This window comes from Oryza glaberrima, chromosome 5 (genome assembly GCF_000147395.1).
Source record: "Oryza glaberrima chromosome 5, OglaRS2, whole genome shotgun sequence".
NCBI classification, from domain to species: Eukaryota; Viridiplantae; Streptophyta; class Magnoliopsida; order Poales; family Poaceae; genus Oryza; species Oryza glaberrima.
The window spans coordinates 4,120,090-4,138,496 of record NC_068330.1 but is presented as its reverse complement, the minus strand read 5'-3'; the positions used below and the strand labels follow the sequence as shown (position 1 = coordinate 4,138,496).

At 40.5% G+C, this 18,407-nt stretch overlaps 3 protein-coding genes across 5 annotated transcripts; 2 read left to right on the top strand and 1 right to left on the bottom strand.

Annotated features, from left to right (window-relative positions):
- The first annotated feature begins 3,137 nt into the window (after window positions 1-3,137).
- Window positions 3,138-6,574, top strand: LOC127772675 (uncharacterized). The gene is made up of 3 exons (XM_052298630.1): window positions 3,138-3,373; window positions 5,089-5,429; window positions 5,510-6,574. The coding sequence occupies exons 1-3, from the start codon at window positions 3,316-3,318 to the stop codon at window positions 6,218-6,220; spliced, it is 1,110 nt and encodes a 369-aa protein (XP_052154590.1). The 5' UTR covers window positions 3,138-3,315; the 3' UTR covers window positions 6,221-6,574.
- Window positions 6,575-7,969: 1,395 nt separating this feature from the next.
- LOC127773539 (glutamine--tRNA ligase-like) lies at window positions 7,970-12,963 on the top strand. The gene is made up of 22 exons (XM_052299638.1): window positions 7,970-8,211; window positions 8,289-8,336; window positions 8,447-8,518; window positions 8,611-8,710; window positions 8,974-9,069; window positions 9,186-9,247; window positions 9,358-9,459; window positions 9,550-9,642; window positions 9,744-9,896; window positions 9,989-10,044; window positions 10,172-10,349; window positions 10,470-10,667; window positions 10,744-10,842; window positions 10,953-11,084; window positions 11,167-11,303; window positions 11,416-11,515; window positions 11,623-11,718; window positions 11,878-11,978; window positions 12,078-12,183; window positions 12,276-12,365; window positions 12,445-12,574; window positions 12,675-12,963. The coding sequence occupies exons 1-22, from the start codon at window positions 8,080-8,082 to the stop codon at window positions 12,770-12,772; spliced, it is 2,379 nt and encodes a 792-aa protein (XP_052155598.1). The 5' UTR covers window positions 7,970-8,079; the 3' UTR covers window positions 12,773-12,963.
- Window positions 12,964-13,328: 365 nt separating this feature from the next.
- Window positions 13,329-18,188, bottom strand: LOC127773540 (uncharacterized). 3 transcript variants are annotated; one of them, XM_052299640.1, is made up of 12 exons: window positions 17,915-18,188; window positions 17,664-17,744; window positions 16,885-16,969; window positions 16,404-16,471; window positions 16,060-16,161; window positions 15,676-15,765; window positions 15,359-15,433; window positions 15,251-15,283; window positions 14,698-14,772; window positions 14,061-14,111; window positions 13,734-13,818; window positions 13,329-13,667 (listed from the first exon to the last, which is right to left on the bottom strand). In XM_052299640.1, exons 1-11 carry the CDS (start codon window positions 18,032-18,034, stop codon window positions 13,738-13,740), a joined length of 861 nt encoding a protein of 286 aa, XP_052155600.1. In that variant the 5' UTR covers window positions 18,035-18,188; the 3' UTR covers window positions 13,329-13,667; window positions 13,734-13,737. The 3 variants fall into 3 exon arrangements, with proteins under 3 accessions (XP_052155600.1, XP_052155601.1, XP_052155599.1); XM_052299641.1 differs by having other exon boundaries at window positions 13,329-13,654; XM_052299639.1 differs by having other exon boundaries at window positions 13,329-13,633; window positions 17,915-18,187.
- Window positions 18,189-18,407: the final 219 nt, after the last annotated feature.

Genomic DNA, 18,407 nt, shown 5'->3' with positions numbered 1-18,407 from the left:
AGCTCAGCCAAACAGTTTCAGCTCCATCAAAACTGGGAGTGGAGCTGGATGAAGCTCTCTCACAAAATGAACTAGAGTTGTGTAGCTGGGTTTAGGCAGCTCCACAACTCCACTCCAGACCCAACTCCTGAAGCTAAATTTAGGAGTTAGAGCTGTACCAAACAGGCCTAGAATCTTGGTGTTTGCTAGAGTTATTGCAGGGCAAGGATAAACAAATATGGGTGGGAACTCACCATAAACAAGCATTGGTTCGAGGTCAATTGGCCACCTTCACTCGCAGGAGCACCTTCTCCCTATCGTGCCATCTATCTCAGCTCTGGGACTTCTGTCCGCCCACGAATCCACGATCACCATCCACAGGCACGGTGAGAGTAGGAGTTGATTTGGTGGGAGTCAAAATGGAGGTATACTGTAGCAGAATGGTCTAAAAAAAATATTTCTACTAGCGTGAATGGCCGTATCAACACCCGAGCTGCGTCATCTACACTTTGAATCTTGGGTAATACAATAGATCAAAATTAAGAACATAGGTTTGAACTTTACAAGTGTTCATGTGCCTAGATGAAACCAAGTTCAAGGACGTATCATGTATTTTACTTTGATTGTAAAAAAAATTACAATTAACACAGTGGTGTGATTGGATCCTAAATTAAATAAGGGTTAATTTGATATGTGCCATTGTAAATATGTCAATTCAGATAAATACTATTACCATTCATCTATCCATATCACGTCATTCGAATTCGCACAAAATTATAACCATACCATCACCATCATGTTTTCCATCATCATCATAGACCAAAATATCCCTAGACATGGGACGCACATATCATTTCCATCTTTCCACCATTCTTCCATCTTTTTTCCTCATCTTCTTTCTTCCTTTTTCTCTCGATCTTTGTCTCGCTCATCTCTCCTCCTCCGTTGCTCACACGTGGCATGGCGCCACCGTGCCTCCCAGCCAGCACTGGTGATACCGCTGCTCCACCTCACGTCGGCCGCTGTTTCCTTTCTCCACGCCTCATCTACTGTCTCTGTGTCCACTTCGATCGTCTCCATGCCTCTGCACTCTCCTTTGCACCGTGCACTGCTCACCGCTGACTTTGTGGCCTCGAAACCTCCTTGCATCGGCGCTCTGCTCATCCCCAGGCTGTGCGTGCCAGGTCCACCACTGCTTTTGGATCTGCCAGACCATGTCGAGTGCCATCACTTCACGGCCGATGCTGCCATTTGCTCCACCATCGTCAACGCTACCTCTTGCTCGAGCTCCACCCCATCACCACTGCTTGCTGCCATTGTTTGAGGATGACGGTGGTGATGAAAAACGTGACGGCGACGGATCATATTTTAGAAAGTTTTAGTGGCATACAACCGATATCACAAATAGTAATGATATTTTTCTAATATAAGATATTTTTAATGGCATGGATCAAATTAACCTATTAAATAAATAGCTTAAGATAAAGTATTTAAAGATCATGCCTTTGAAGCTTTTTAGTTGTTGTTACTAGACACATGCACCATGCAAAGCAGAGTCACAGAGAGATAAAAGAGAATGGGGAATGGGGATGGAAGTAGTACATCGATACCTCGCTGGTGAGTGTTCGGAAGGAGGTGGTGGCGTCCACACTCTGACCTCTGACTTGATGAATTTTAGTACTAATAATAACTTGATGAAACTTCACACGTTGCTAAGAGATTTTTTTTATGATAATAGTAAAGATATTTATAAGATAGCTAGACATAATAATTTTATATAATTTTCATCTTTGATCGATTACTAAATAAAAAGATGTAAACAAGATGGTGTGGTTTATAATAATCTAAGTTAATATATAGGTTAATCACTCCAAAGCAAAATTAAGATAATGTGGCTCAATGAGAGAAGAAAAATAAATAAGATAATATAAATTAATCATCTAAAAAGAAAATTTAGGTGATATGACTTCGTGAGAGAAGAAAAAGAAAGAAGATAATTTGGATATAAACCAATCATCCAAGGGTTAGAAAAAATAAGGTGATGTCTTACTGAGAAGAGAGAGAAGTGGCATTAACTGCATTTAGTGGGAATGAACTTATAACTATTGATTTTTTTTTTATTTCCAATTGCTAAGTAATGGTAAATCACAACCGGAATGGAAAGCACCCAAAACCTATAATTACCCTTTCCAAATTTGAGCAACTTTGCTACTATAAAACTGCAAAGCTGTAGCCATCAGAATGGACCTACACGTCAATCAATTAAATGTTTATTTATTTTATTTTGGTATCTAAACCAGGTTAGTGCTGAAAGATCAGCAAAAATCAGCTAGCGTATGACCGTATGAGTTGAAATACGAGAGAGAAAAAAATATAATTTACAAACAAAATAATGACTACTTGAAAAAAAATCTCAAATACTGAAACTAAATATTGATCAAATTTTGAAATAAATATTTTACACAAGCATTTACAAGCTTGAACCATAGAACTAAAAGTTCAGGAGATAGCCAGATATGTACTCATTTCATCCCAAATATAGCAATCTTGTAATAGTTATGACACATCCTAGTCTTACGAATTTTTGGAAGAAACACAGTACAAATGCAAACGCTCACAATGGATTACGATTTTTAAATAAGTGTAGTATTCCTGTTCAGTTCCAGTCCTAGTTAAGTACTCCCTCCATCCCCTAATATAAGGGATTTTTGACATTTTGCTTGTACTGTTTGACCATTCGTCTTATTCAAAAAAAATTTAAAATTATTATTAATTTTATTTGTGACTTACTTTATAACCCAAAGTACTCTAAGCACAACTTTCTGTTTTTTATATTTGCACAAATTTTGAATAAGACAAGTGGTTAAACAGTGCAAGCAAAATGTCAAAATCCCTTATTTTAGGGAACGGAGGGAGTAGAAGATTTTTAAAGTACCTCTGTAATTTGAATTTGATTTTTAAAATTACTATATTGCCAGTTGATGTAACAGCATGCTCGATTTTCAGTCATATCAAATCCCCAAAATTTTAAAATTAAACTACACGAAATTAGGTTAGGTTTGGTTATAGTTCGGTCAAATCGGTGAGCCGAACACACCCGAAAATCACTGTTAGGTTCAGGTTCGGTCCAGTTCGGTATGTGGGCCCCACCGGTCAGCCTCAGACAAGAAACTCCCCAACCCCATCCCGTCCTCCATCACTTCGCCTTCGCCTTCGCCGCCGTCTCCCCTCCTCGCCGCGGCCGCCACCCCGCCCTCGCGCCTCGCGAACCCTAGCAGCCACGCCAATCGCCGCGCGCGCGCGTGGGAGGGCGGCGCCGCACCCGGGAGACGGACGATGTCCGGCGGCCAAGACGAGGGCTCGGGTGATTTGGGTTCGCCGAAGCTAGCGCAAGGTATCGTGGGGGATTCAACTGCAATTCCTTCTTGTTTTTTTTTTCTTTTTTTTTTTTTGGAATGATAGGGAGAAGGGCTTGGTTGAATCTCGTGACCTAGTTTAGTTTGTTCAGTGATTGCTCTTAGGTGATCCATATGCAGCATTAGGCTAGGAATTTATTTCATTATTATCGCGAATTTGTTATGGCCTGTGGTGATATAACTTAGGGATTCGATGGATAAATCTAGGAGCAAAATCGAGTAGTAAGTAGTTCGATTGAAAGCCACTGAGTGCTTATTCCAAACAATGTATGCGCGTATTTTGTGTGAGGAAAAATTCGACGCGTTCTTAACAGAGGAATCGTCTCTCTGGAGACATCTGATAGAAACCATTGGAATATGTTATTTTTTGGGTAGAGCTGTTATTCACTGTTCATTGTTAAATGGTCAATTTGTTTGTTGTTCAACACCACTAGAGCTGGCAGATGAGTGTCGCACATGTAAGAAGCAAGTTGATGCATGGGAAAGAATCAACATGCCAAACAGTAGTTGGAAATGTATGTCCTGATAACACTGCTACTGAAGCCTTGATAAGTTAATTGGTCAACAAGGATTTCAGATGCCTGAACGGATGGAATACCGAATTCGCTAGTGTGAAAATGAGAACACATTTGTGATCACAAGGTGATGACACCAGATTGATTTTACTTCTAGGGTGGCGGTATTTAGCCGATTAAAGGTATGTGGATTGGCATAGTATACTGCCATCATGTAGTTGTTCAGAATGTTGAATATCATTCAAAGCAGTATGAAGGTGGGAGTCATCCTGGTGTGCACCTCTAATAACTGTGCAATTACCTACTGCCTTGTATATATATTAACATGAAAATTGAATGAGACTTTGAACTTCAGGATTTCTCTAGTCCATACCCAATGACCCCCCATTTCGTGTGGGATTAAACTGATGATTGTAACTCATGTTCTTTAATTACACTGGATAATAGTTGCGTAAACAATGTCTTGTATGATGTCTGAAGTTGATTATAGTATTTTTTAGATCAGGTAGTGGTGGACTGCCAATAGGTAGCTAGTTTACTAATAGCTCTGTGACATTGGTTTGGGGAGACCAAAGGTGGTTGAAACACTCCCTATATTAATTAGAGTGGTTACAGATCAAGCAGTGATGCATTACCAATATGTCTTATAATTCGATGACTCTGCATCACGGATTTGGAGAGAAAATTGATGACTCTGCTTTACAATGCAGAGTGCAAATGTTAATTAATGCATACACCACTTGCTGCCACAACTATTACTTGTATTGTGTTCATACTTTTATTTATCGTTGATAGTTTCTACTGTTTCCGCAGAATCTTAAGTACTCCCTCCACTCCAGTAACAAAAACATGTCATTTTGGACGCCGACATAGTATTTGAAAAGCAGCATTGATCACTAATTTCTATTACGATGCATTTTTGAAATCTGACAATATTATTATATTACTAAAGTTCTTTCTGCAGTGAATCTACCCCTATGATTTTCATGCATCCTATGCAAATATTAAAAAATATGTACATATTTAAAATTTTGAAAGTTTGACTTAGGATATATTTGAAAATCAAAATGAGTGGTTTTTGTGACTGGAGGGAGTATGATTTACCTACTATCAATGAGGTTACTGCAATTTTACACCATAATATTCTTAACTCCTGTCACTCAATCTACTTCTTGTAGACCATCACATCATGGACTTGGGTGACAACTCTAAGATCAAAAGGGCAAGAGCCACGAATTGGCCTACAGTCATGTCAAAGTTTGTGCTTGATTGGTACCTTCAGAAGAAGAAGGAGATGCCACCCAAGACCAAGTTCAAGAAGATGCACCACCATTATTGCACATCCGTACTAAATGCTAGATTTGAGACAACTTTCACTGTTGATCAGGTCCACCGCCACTTTAGGCGCTTCAAGGAGGTTTGGAATATTGTGGCCCGTTATATGAATGTGAGTGGGAGTAGGTTTGACAAGAAACACAAAATGCTAATACTACCTCCTTCAACTTTGGCTAGTCTACCTGTAAGTATTTTTATCATTGGAGATGATTGCCGTTTCACTATTCTCCAAGTGCACTAATGATTCTTTTCCTCCTTGTACAGATAGCAGAGCGTGCAATTCTCGTTAAACCAATTCCATTCTTCGATCATATACAAGCTCTCTTTGGTGAGTGGTCAGTGGATGCTGCCCCTGTGACAGACCCAATTGAAGCTGCTGACATTAACGATGATGACATGGAAATCCTGGATCCGTTGAACATGATGGCAAATTGTGCAGATGCAAGGGACCCTGATGGGGCAGACTTGGACAAGTTTGTTTTGGAGGATGAAGATGACTGTCATGAGGTGGCAGCAAGTAGTGATGCAGTGCCTTGTGAAGTGATGTCTGACACTAGTGCACCATCTGCCCAGCCATCTGGATCCTTTGCTGAGAGCACAATGGCTGCTCTCAAGCCTGGATTGAAGAAGTGCAAAGTAGTCAGCAGAACAAAAACAACCCCAAACCCAAAACCGCAGGCACCCGTTCCACATGATGGCAGGAAGGCGGATATGGTAAAGAGTACCTTAGCTGGGATCCGTGACACCCCTGCAAAACCAATACGAGCAGCACCGGCATCATCAGACCCAAATGCTCCTCTATGGAACATGCTGAAAGAAATCCCACTGACACCTGCTGATAGACTCTCAGTTGGAATTTGCCTTTGTAAACCAGAGTTTGAAGTGCATCGAAGCTTTTTCATGAACATGGGTAGGGAGTACCTTGAAGCTTGGGCCCATAAGTTCTTATCTGGAGGTGAGCCTGGATCCTTATAGTCTGATAGCGCAGAAATCTGGCTAATGGTTCTTACTTTTACCCCATCAATAGCAACCCATAGTCTCTGCTGATGGATTACTGTTTATAGAGCCTTGGTTCAGCTGCTCAAATATAATTGGTAAATATAGTAGGCAATGTGAAACTCATCTTATCTTGACCCATAGCTGACAGTTCAGTAATGTCGTCTTGTAATTTGTGGACAAAGGTATTAACATCGTAAGTTGGTAAGCTGTCCAGAGCTTACACTGCAAGTCTACATCTGATCTCCCATGATGCTGAAAATGATTGGATGTTATGTGTGTCATGTCTTTGTTCAGATTCGAGATACCTATACCTTCTTTTTTTTTCCTTCATCTTAATGTGTCCTTTTGTTTAACTTTCGTGTGTCAATCTAACTGTATGCTGTCCTTCCTTGAGAAAGACAGCTCTAACCTATGCTGATTGCCGCTATATACTTGCAGTATTGCTTTATGAATTAACTGTGCAAGTGGGTCGACCTGTCAACATACTTATCTCTACTATAAAAACGAAGTCATCCTCTTTGCACCCTCCCCCACTGTGTCACTCCGCTTACGTAATCACTGGGTCCAATGTTCCTCAACCACCATCCTAGTCTAACCATAATGATACGGATATGTCCAGTTATAACGTACGAGTATGTTAGCGGTAGACCAAATAAATGGGTAACTTAAGGATAAACCAATTTAATTAGCTTATAAGTAGATTCACGTGCCGATCCACTTATATCCTCTTAAATATAAAATAGTACACTGAAAACTTTTTGCTGACAAATATCTTGTCAAAAGATTCCTCGCTTTTGTTGATAGATTTGTCGGCAATCTAGCGCCACAGTGCAGTGACCACCCCTTTCTATGCATAGTCAAATGATGTTTTATATAGTACTCCCTTCGTCCCAAAATATCCGCATTTTAGAATAGTACCAAGTAAAATATCTTTTAATTTTGAACATTAATAAAAAAAATTAAAAACATCAATCATGTAAAGTTTATGTTAATAGATTTATCATTCAACAAACTATCATAATATGCAACTTCTTTTATTTAAAATATTTTACTATTTGAGGTATTGTTGGTCAAATTAGCATCTCGGAGATTGTGTCGAAGTCCACAAATGTTTATAGTGAGACGGAGGGAATATTTAGGTACCTTTCTTTATACACGTACGAAACAGACATATACCATCAGATAATAATTTTGATAAACGGAACATAAATAAGGCTGCATTCGTTTCAGGCTGTTCTCAACATATCTCTCGTTTTCCGCGCGCACGCTTTTCAAACTGTTAAACGGTGCGTGTTTTGCAAAAACTTTGTATACAAAAGTTGCTTTAAAAAATAAAATTAATCTATTTTTGAAAAAATATCTAATACTTAATTAATTACGTGCTAATGAACCGCTCCGTTTTCCGTGCGGAGGAGATGGTTCCCAACCCTAACTAACGAACACCAGTCATTATCGTAGCGGGCGCGGGATTACCCTGATGGGCCTAAACTCGAAAATTAATGGGCCTAACTTGCTTCTCCTAATGGGCCCAATCCCCCCACGATACATGGAAAGGTAGTACTAGCGACCAACGTGCGCCCCAGATTGATCTGCCACCGTCCGTGAACCAATCTGACGGCCTAAACTGCAAACCGGATGGTATCAAGTTCTTTTTCCACTGGACGGAGTGCGTTTCGTATCCCCTTTTCTCCGGTGACCTGCGGTACTAGTACTACTACACACGGCTAGGGTTTGAGCGCTCTGTGACACTGACAGTGGGCCCCACTCTCCAGCCTCCTCTCACGCCGCCTCCGCTTCGTCCCCTCGCCGGAGTTGAGCCGCGGGATCCGTCGGAGATGGCGACCGGAGAGGCGGCGGCGCCGCCGGAGCTGGCGTCGTTCCTGGCCATCGGGCTTGACCAGCGCACGGCGGAGAACGCCCTCGCCAACCGCAAGGTCACCGCCAACCTCGCCGCCGTCATCGCCGAGGTAACCGCGCCGCCCTCCCGCTTCGGTCTCGCCGCCTTGCGTTTGGGGGAGTAGCTAACCCATGCTTATGCCTGCAGGCTGGTGTTAGTGGGTGTGACAAATCTGTGGGGAATCTTCTCTACACTGTGAGCATCCGTCGCTGCTGAGTTATTATATGATAGTAGTATTAATCTAATTAAAATTTGTGAATTGGTGATAGTTAGTTTGTGTGTTAATTGGTTGCGCATTGGAGTAGGTCGCGACGAAGTATCCGGCGAATGCCCTGGTGCATCGTCCCGTTGTCATCCAATACATTGTGTCGTCAAAGGTGAGTTCTGTTGTGTGTGATTGTGTTGTAAACACTGCTGCTGTGTGGCTGAGTTCGTAAGTGTTGTGAACTTGACAAATTGTGGTTTCCAGATCAAGACCCCCGCGCAATTAGATGCTGCTCTGTCGTTTCTTTCTACTTTGGGTCCTGATCCATTGGACACAGCAAAGTTTGAAGAGACATGTGGAGTGGGTACGTTCTGTCTGGTTGAAATTACATTTATATTTATATGATTTCTCATCTTCTACAGTACTAAAGCTTGAAAGCTGTAGTGCCACAAGCTTTTGAAAAGTTGATGAATTCATACCTTGCAGGGCTAAAACAACTCTTATGTTGATAAGAGTCAACCACAATTTATTTTGCACATACTATAGTTGGCTGATAAATCAATAGTCCTTCAAATGCCCATTTTCAGCTCACTGTTGTTTAAGGGCCTGCGTTTTTTTCCCCTGCAGGGGTGGTTGTTTCAACTGAAGAGATTCAGTCAATGGTCACTGATATCCTGAAGGAAAACATGGAAGCCATAGTTGAACAGCGATATCATATAAATGGTTTGTTTTCTGCTTCATTTTCATTTTACTTTGTTATTGATGGTTTTGTTTTATCTTTCGATTTGTGATGTCGGGAAAGCTGGGCATCATTTGCTCCTGACTTTCTTGTTTTCCAGTTGGCAGCTTGTGCGGACAGGTTAGGAAGTGGCACCCCTGGGGCGATGCTAAGTTCATAAAGGTTTAATACATTTCATGGCTGAAATTATGGAGTTTTTTGTTTAATTGCTACTATTTATTACTAGTAACTTTGTGATATGGCTTGTACTAATTACTTCTGTTAATCTACAGGAGGAAATTGATAAAAGGCTTACAGAGATTCTTGGTCCAAAGACAGAAGCTGACAATGTAAAGCCTGTGAAAAAGAAGAAGGAGAAGCCCGCAAAAGTTGAGGTTTGTTACCTGAAATTCAATCAAGTTTTATGGCAGGACTGTTTAGTTATTAGCTCTGCCTCATCCAGTTTTGTTTCTGACAAAATATAGGAGAAAAAAACTGCGGTAGCTGCTCCTGCTCCACCATCTGAGGAAGAACTTAATCCCTACTCCATATTTCCTCAACCGGAGGAAAACTTAAAGGTAAGATGATTGTTATATAGGATATGCAATGATATTCCATATTCCTCAAAATAAAGAATTCTCTAATGGCCTTGAAGCTGAAAATTGTTCTTTACGAGTAGGTCCATACAGAAATTTTCTTCAGCGATGGAAATATATGGAGAGCACACAACAGAAAGGACATTTTAGAGAAACATCTTAAAGCAACTGGAGGAAAAGTGATGACCCGCTTTCCCCCAGAGCCTAATGGCTACCTTCATATTGGTCATGCTAAGGTTGTGACTATCCCTTTCACCTGTGATGTCAATTCTGCAAATGCTGGTTTCTCAAAATCTGAAATGATGCTTACAAGATTTTTGATGCACAGGCTATGTTTATTGATTTTGGACTGGCTAAAGAGCGCAACGGACATTGTTACCTTAGGTACGAAGGAATAGTTAGATGTTATGGTTCCAAAGGAGCCTTCAAGTCCATTGATTTGCCCTTTTCTTCCTTATATGGACATACTGCATTGCAAAACATGCTGACATGATTAATATCTGAACAACAGGTTTGATGATACAAACCCTGAGGCGGAGAAGAAAGAATATATAGATCACATTCAAGAAATTGTCCGATGGATGGGCTGGGAGCCTTATAAAGTTACCTATACAAGTGACTATTTCCAAGAATTATATGAACTTGCTGTTTGTTTGATAAAGAAGGGACTAGCTTATGTCGATCACCAGGTTTGTTTTCCTTGGATTGATAGTTGACTGCATTAATCATATAGCTTTTTAAATTGTTATCACTGAACGCCTCTTGAGAAAGCAACAGTATGTGTAAATTGACTATTGTACGCTTGCCAGACACCAGAAGAGATAAAGGAGTATAGAGAAAAGCAAATGAATAGTCCATGGAGGGATAGGCCTATAGAAGAGTCACTGAAACTGTTTGAAGATATGAGGCATGGGTTGGTTGCTGAGGGAAAGGCAACTCTTAGGATGAAACAAGACATGCAGAATGATAACAAGAACATGGCTGACTTAATAGCATATAGAATAAAGGTAAACAATTCGACATTATGGAGTTACTGTTTTCTGTGAAGTGTAGAATTTAATATATTTCTATATATCTACACAGTTTACACCTCATCCCCATGCTGGCGACAAGTGGTTTATCTATCCAAGCTATGACTATGCTCATTGTTTGGTTGACTCTCTTGAAAACATTACCCATTCGGTAATAGTTTCTCTCTAACTACTTTTGGTTGTGTGAGCCTTAACATGTTATCAGTTGAAATTATCAGTTGTACACACTAGAATTTGACATATGGCTATTGCAATCACCAGTTGTGCACACTAGAATTTGACATACGTCGTCCTTCATACTACTGGCTGCTCGTAGCCCTGGACCAGTACCAGCCATATGTTTGGGAATATTCAAGGTTAAACATATCAAACAATGTTATGTCCAAGCGAAAGGTATAGCGCTGATTCTTGTGGAGAATTATATCAATCTTATGATCCTTGATATATGGTTCTATAATATGGATTGGATTTGCAGCTAAATAAACTTGTGACAGAGAAGTGGGTAGATGGGTGGGATGATCCTCGCCTGTTGACACTTGCAGGACTACGGCGGAGAGGAGTATCATCAACAGCAATTAACTCCTTTATTCGTGGAATGGGCATAACAAGGAGGTAAGGAGAAATGTTTTACCCAAAGAGATGCTTCCATCTTTCGATATCAGCAGAACTTTTTCTAGTTGTCAACATAATATACTGATACCATTATTTTATCCTTTCAATGCAGTGACAACAGTTTGATACGCGTAGAACGCCTTGAGTATCATATTAGAGAAGAGCTCAACAAAGTAGCTCCTCGTGCTATGGTTGTTTTGCATCCCCTAAAGGTTTAGCAATTGGCATTCTCTTTTTTTTTTTTGGCAAAAGTTTTGTTATTTTTCTCTTTGTTAATTGGCGCACTGATAGTATTTTCTTTTAATTTGGTAAATTTTAGGTTGTTATAACTAATTTAGACTATGGAACAATAATAGACCTTGATGCAAAAAAGTGGCCCGATGCTCCAGGAGATGATGCTTCGGCCTATTACAAGGTAATTCTTATGTCTGAATGACTTAATCATTTTGAGAATTAAAAATCTGGTTTAGTGGTTACAGAGTCCCTTTGGTTCTGCACTTCTGCTCAAAGATTAGACACATTGAGCAATATAAGTTCATCACTTCTCTGATTCTGGAACTGTGGTCATCCCTAGGTTCCATTCTCAAGAACTGTCTACATCGAGCAGTCTGATTTTCGTGTAAAGGATTCAAAAGATTATTATGGGCTTGCTCCTGGTAAAACAGTACTACTAAGGTACTAGTACATTATACATCTGTAGACTCTGTACTTAATTAGTTTGCTTACTTTGTATACTTTGTGGTCTCATCTATGTTTGCCGTCTGAAACTGATAGGTATGCATTCCCAATAAAATGTACGGAAGTTATCTATGGTGATAATTCAGATAATATCATTGAAATCCGAGCGGAGTATGACCCTTCGAAGGCTACAAAACCAAAGGTAACTAGGCAATTGAAATTCTTTTAGATCAGATGAGAATATTATTCTGCTATTTGAATTTATGAGATCATGATGTTGTGTACAATATGTAGGGTGTGTTGCACTGGGTTGCCGAACCTTCTCCAGGTGTTAACCCGCTCAAAGTGGAAATCAGATTGTTCGAGAAATTATTTCTTTCAGAGGTATAGCATTACACTCTCTTGCAAGTCCCTGTTGTACCGGAAATTATCCTTGCTGACATCACTTCTTGGTCTACATTAGAATCCTGTGGAGCTTGAGGATTGGCTGGGTGATCTCAACCCACGATCAAAGGAAGTGATAAAGGGTGCCTATGCCGTGCCTTCGCTTGCAACTGCAGCGCTGGGGGACAAATTTCAGTTTGAACGCCTCGGTAAACAATATTTGGATGGTGTCTTAAATCGGAAATAAAAAATAAAAAAAAATGTTATGGTGTCTTTGTTGCTCACTACCATAGTGTTATGCAATTACAGGTTACTTTGCTGTGGATTCCGACTCGACGGCTGAGGAACTTGTGTTCAACAGAACCGTTACTCTACGGGATTCCTATGGAAAAGCTGGACCCAAGTGATCGTTTTGTTTGTGGGTGAAAAGATTGGTGTAACAGCATCATTGCTGGTCTTTTGTATTGCACCAGCGGTAAAATACACCAGTGGGTATACCCCTCAAATTTTGTTTACAATCATCTGGAACCGCCTTTTGTATTAGCCAGTCAAATTCTGTTTACTTGACAGTTGCAATAGAAACCAAAATTCTGTGGCAGCTGTGCTCTCTATGTTGTCGCTATGCTGCAACCCAACAACTGGATGTTTAGTCTATCCAAAGGCTTTTTTCATAAACTTTGCCATCAATCTCCGATGGATTATTCTGCCGAGACATTGGTAAAATTAGGGGTAGATCGTGTTGCTTTTGACGAAATATTTATCCAACATGGATTTTTTTTAGTCGTCAAGTGTGCTGCTGCGTGAGCAGTTCACAACTTCACATACAAAATCGAAGACCAGTTTGGTTTCGTCACAACCAGTTTTGGGCTTATGTACATCACCAACCTGTCAACAGCGCATCATAGCCGACTTGAAAATCTACGTAAGCTTGTACCATATATTACAAATAAAACATGAAATGGGTTTGAAAACATCACACGAACCACACGTGTTGTCCTTTTATTTACGGCAAAGTGTTGCCTGAAATTCTGAAACCACAAGCGGTGCCAGCATAGCACGGTAAAAAAACCCTAACCACTAAGTATTGCACAAGCTTTAAAATGTAGCAGCACCTTCTGCAAGCAGAAAACTTGAAAAGGCTGGAACTTTTTACATGTTAAACTAGTAAGAAATTATCCTTTACAGCATTTCAATGGAGGGCGTGGTCTGGAAAGATGAGATGCCCTCGGATACCGCCCTGACAAAAATTACTTTGGCAGACGTTGGACCTATAAAATTGTTGGTCATTCCTTCAGAACATGACTGTAACTCTGTAAGTAATAAGCTCAGCTGCTCAGGCAACAACATGCAAAGGGTCAGTCCTCGAACCTGTTTATCTTGAATCAGAGTTGTTCTTAAGTGCATTGAACGTTTCCTTGTCAAAATTCCCTGTTTCTATGGCCAGTTGCAACCCCTGAAAAGCAGTGGCACAAGGCCATTATCAGCACCAGCGCCAAAAATATTTAAATCCAGACTTAGTTGGTAGGTTCAATTAAGGTAATGAAATCAGAACACTTCTCCGAGATATTGGCAACAGGAATTTTTCATAAATCTCACAAATATTCTAAGCGCAATTGCCTTGAGCATTTTTTGGGTAGGAAAATCAGGATTGAGAATCAACTTGTGGTGCCACCATCTCTCAATGTTACTACTAACCTGTATGAGATTTTGGCTTCCAAAACGCTTCCCAGCCATTTTTGAGCCTTCCTGTACAAATTGAACAAAAAAGTTCAGAGAAGTGGATAAAAACTGAACATAGCATACACCATACCAAATATAAAGAACATAAAGTTTGTTTGCTTTATAGACATCTCAAACTTAGCAAAATATTTGCAAGTCAAAAATATGGGCATTGCCAAAATTTTGGTAAAGTTGAGTGTTTAGTTTGTTGGCAAAATTTTGGCAGAGCTGCTTTGGTTGTTTAGTTTGAGACCAACAAGAGACTAAACAATGTAACCAAATTTTTTAGCTTTGGCAATGAACCACACAATAGCTAAATGCATTGGTCTTGCCAAAATTTTAGTCAGGCTTATTTGGGCATCAATCCAAACATGCCCATACATGCTACTTAACTGCAATTTACAACACCATAGAAATACTCTGCAATACTAACATTCAATAAATATCCTTAGAAAATCAAATTTAAACAAAAGTGGCAACTGAATGCATGACTTGTCATCAAAGGGATGTCATATAAGCACAAGGCATACATATGAAAAGAACAGAATAGTTGATAAGTTACACATAATTAAGCCAGAACTGGGAATTGTATAATAAATGCTCAGGCTCATACCAGGCGTTCTGGCAGCTTTCCACCATTTTGCTCAATAAATTGGCAGAGGTACATCACACCAGCACATGAAAAGTTCTGTTGATAAAATATAATTAGTCATTATAACAAAAACCAAGGTTCAAGGAGCTTGCCATATAAACTGAATACATGTAAATTCAACCTTCAATAGGATGAAAAGAACACTAGGTTTGGTGTAACAGATGTCTTTCTTATCAAAGTATAGTTGGAACAAAAGAGATAAGGGCTGCCGTCTCAGTCCAATCACCAAACAAATTCAATAAAGTGCAGCATGCACTAAAAAAATCTGAAGAGCTAATTCCATTACTTCCCCAGCAAATTTCAAGCCAGCCAATCTCCACTTTTCACTAAGGTTGGGACATGAGGCTAACACACATCGAGTCAGGAGTATTTCCAACTCAGAATATCATTGCCCAGGCTAAAACCGGTACCCTTAGAATGCACTACCGCATTGTTCTATGCAAAAAGAAAATAGTGAAACTAAAAGGACAGAAATAACACACAAACATTTCTAAGTGAATGCCAAGTGGCCAACCTGTTTGGCTTCCATCGAATCCATTTTTTCATCCTGCAGAAGCAAAAGGGGATTGAAACAACCTGAACAAGGCAATTATAAAGAATGGCTGGGAAGAAATACACTAACCAGACCCCAAACCAATTGTTTGATGTTCTTAATTTCTGAACCAATATTCTCAAGCTTCAGTCGTGCATCAGTAACCTGGATAAAAAAGTAGATATTTGAAAAGTGAAAATGATACAACAAGAATGTACTTAGCTGTAAGTTCTCACAGTTCACTTCCCTAAAAAGAAATAAAAAGTGCATCTTAAAATATAATTGGGCTAATAATTGCATATAGGCATATGCTACTAGACATTTCTTAATTATTCAACCCATGCGCGTGAAAATGAAGACATGTTAATGCCAAACATGGATTGATATGAATGTTAAGGAGAAAGTACATCATCTCTTATTTGTCCAGAAAGCGCCTTTTGCTGATCCAATTTATCATCCAACCTTTCAATACGCTGAGTCAAATGCCTTTTAGCAGCCTGCATGACAATCAAGAAAATTGTTTCACAATTGAGGATCTCAGAAATTGTACAACAAACTACCAAACATCTCAACAGTGACATATAACCGAATTCTGTGATGTTCTATATGATGAAAATGTATACAGGGATTGTTTTTAAGATGAAAATGTGGACGTTAGATGCAGATGAATTAGGATGCATTAAACTCGTCCTGGCATAGATTATTAGTATACACTCCATACTCTCACAGACAAGTGAAAAAGCAATGCTTCGTGATGAACTAGGAAAGAAACTTGTAACAGTAAGACTTACAGCAAGAGAGGTTTGCACTTGCTCCAGATGCTTAGTCATACTGGAAACAGCATTTGCCATGTTACGCTTAGTCACATACATTAGGTCCGCAAAGGAGATGCCCTGGATAACAAATACAATCAAAACATATTAATGAATTGTTCTTCCAAAGAGTTTCTACTGCCGATGTAAGACATAAAAAACAATTCAACAGAACAAGACCAGCTGAAGAAATAGCAGTTAACTAGGTTTGGTTTCTGATAAAAAAAAATAGCAGCCAAAATTAAAGCTGATCTTACAATTTGGCAGTTACTCTATTACAATCACAACACAAACATAAAGGCTATGATAGAAGTACAGCATACCTTCCACCACATGTAACCATAACCGAGTGCTCCAACAGTTGCTGCAGGTACTATCAAACCTGACACCCCTGCAAAAAAGAAGATCAAGAACACTAACATCATGAATGTCTGATCAAAGATGTCACTGGTTAATTAAGCCAATTTCTGCAATAAGCTACAACAGAAATATGTAGGCTGAATTAGTGAGTAATGATTATTGTTCAGTCCACTCATTCCCTAACTACGTGAATTCTTTCAAATTTAAAACAAGAGAAAATGAAGCCAAGCGATAAGTAATACTCATGTCAGAACACTACAAGAAAGAAAAGAAAAAACGAGGGCAAATAAAATGGGTGGAGCTTGTGATTTACTACCTCCGTTTCAGGTTATAAGACTTTCTAGCATTGCCCACATTCATATAGATGTTAATGAATCAAGGCACACATATATGTCTAGACTGAGGAAGTAACAGTTATGTAGGTTGTGCAGAAGCTAGACTGACCTGTTTGACCAGAACCTCCATTAAGAACAGTTATAGATCCACGGGAAGAAGCAAGTTGTTTAACCTCCATAGCCAAGTTGCGCACCTAAATGGACCAAGGTGTAAGTCTAGCTTGACAAAATTAAACAAAGTATCAAATATGTGTATGAAGATAGGCAAACTGTTTTACTCATAAATGACAATGAAAAAAATATTATGGGAATATTGAAGTAGTATGTTTACTGTTGCATATACCACAGCTGTTTAAAACACACGCAGAATGCTTCTTATGAGCATACACTTGTGTTGTGGCTTGTAGTAATAATTAATATTACAACAGCTACTATACACTTCCAAAAATACTCAACAGCTCTTCATTGTGAACGTAGAAATGCCAAGGCCACAACCTAATGTATCACATGACAATATTAACTTATACATAATGGAAGAACAACTAATGCATTGTTGAAGCTAGCAATTCCCAGAAATAAGAAAAAATACAAGCAGAACTGACTCAATGCAATGTGAATCATTGCCACTATAAAACAATAATTCAGCAATCACTGCAGCTATAGATACATATACTGATAGGCACAGATAACATCCATTTTTAAATACAATAATCGCATTAAAATGCATCCCATGCTTCTCCTATTGACATGGGGCTCTGGTGGGGAAGCCAGAGCACCTAACTAATGGCAAAGAAAAATGGCGCAATAATCAATCGAACAGCTGAATCGGACACATCCCTGAGCATATACTAGCTGAAACATCTAGGGACAGGGAGATCACCGACGCACCTGTCTAGTGAGCGCGTCCGTCATGTCGGCGCCCCCGCCCCCTTCTCCGTCTTTCCCCTTCTCCCCCTTGTCCAGTATCTCCTGCAACGAGTGAGAGAGGTCCGCAAGGCACGGATCATCATCAGAACCAAACCAAATCAAAATCCAATCCGGTGGCGCGCCGCCACCTCTCCCAGGACCAGGATCACCGATTCAGGTGAGGAGGAGGAGCGGGGGATTCTTCCCCCCAAGGCGGTGGAGACGCGACGCACCTGGAGCTCGCCGAGGATCTCGGAGAGGCGGCCGTTGCGGAGGACGACGGAGCCGGCCATCCCGGCGCCGATGAGGACAACGACGCGGGTGAGGCCCATGCCGGCCTGCACCATCGCCATGGTCGCCGCCGCGCACGAGGAGGAGGAGGAGGTGGCGGCGGCGGAGGAAACCGAAACCCTAGCCGCCCTGGGCTACGTCGTGGAGGCGGAGGCGGAGGCGTGGAGGAGGGGTCGAGCCGACCACTCTAGCTGATTTGGGGAAGGAGGGAGAGAGAGGGGGCGGAAATGGTTGAGTTGGGCCCACATGTCAGTGGCAGGAGGGGTGGTCGGACGGAGTCGCTGAGCCGGTCGCCGCAATCTGCGGAGGTAAAACGAACACGAATCCATTCCAAGCGGAGTAATGGGTTGGGTTGGTCGGTCTAGTTTAACAAGGCCTTTCATGGGCCGGGAATGGAGGGAGATCTCGGCCCACAACGTTACCCACTCCGATGGC

Excerpts from the sequence above, each read along its gene's own strand:
- LOC127772675 (XM_052298630.1), top strand. The coding sequence starts at position 3,316 with ATGTCCGGCGGCCAAGACGAGGGCTCGGGTGATTTGGGTTCGCCGAAG. Across the intron at positions 3,374-5,088 it reads TTCGCCGAAGCTAGCGCAAG|ACCATCACATCATGGACTTG; the intron begins GTATCGTGGGGG and ends TACTTCTTGTAG. Across the intron at positions 5,430-5,509 it reads CAACTTTGGCTAGTCTACCT|ATAGCAGAGCGTGCAATTCT; the intron begins GTAAGTATTTTT and ends CTCCTTGTACAG.
- LOC127773539 (XM_052299638.1), top strand. The coding sequence starts at position 8,080 with ATGGCGACCGGAGAGGCGGCGGCGCCGCCGGAGCTGGCGTCGTTCCTG. Across the intron at positions 8,212-8,288 it reads TCGCCGCCGTCATCGCCGAG|GCTGGTGTTAGTGGGTGTGA; the intron begins GTAACCGCGCCG and ends TTATGCCTGCAG. Across the intron at positions 9,897-9,988 it reads TTCATATTGGTCATGCTAAG|GCTATGTTTATTGATTTTGG; the intron begins GTTGTGACTATC and ends TTTGATGCACAG.
- LOC127773540 (XM_052299640.1), bottom strand. The coding sequence starts at position 18,034 with ATGGCGATGGTGCAGGCCGGCATGGGCCTCACCCGCGTCGTTGTCCTC. Across the intron at positions 16,472-16,884 it reads TGGAGGTTCTGGTCAAACAG|GGGTGTCAGGTTTGATAGTA; the intron begins GTCAGTCTAGCT and ends TCTTTTTTGCAG. Across the intron at positions 15,766-16,059 it reads AAGTGCAAACCTCTCTTGCT|GCTGCTAAAAGGCATTTGAC; the intron begins GTAAGTCTTACT and ends ATTGTCATGCAG.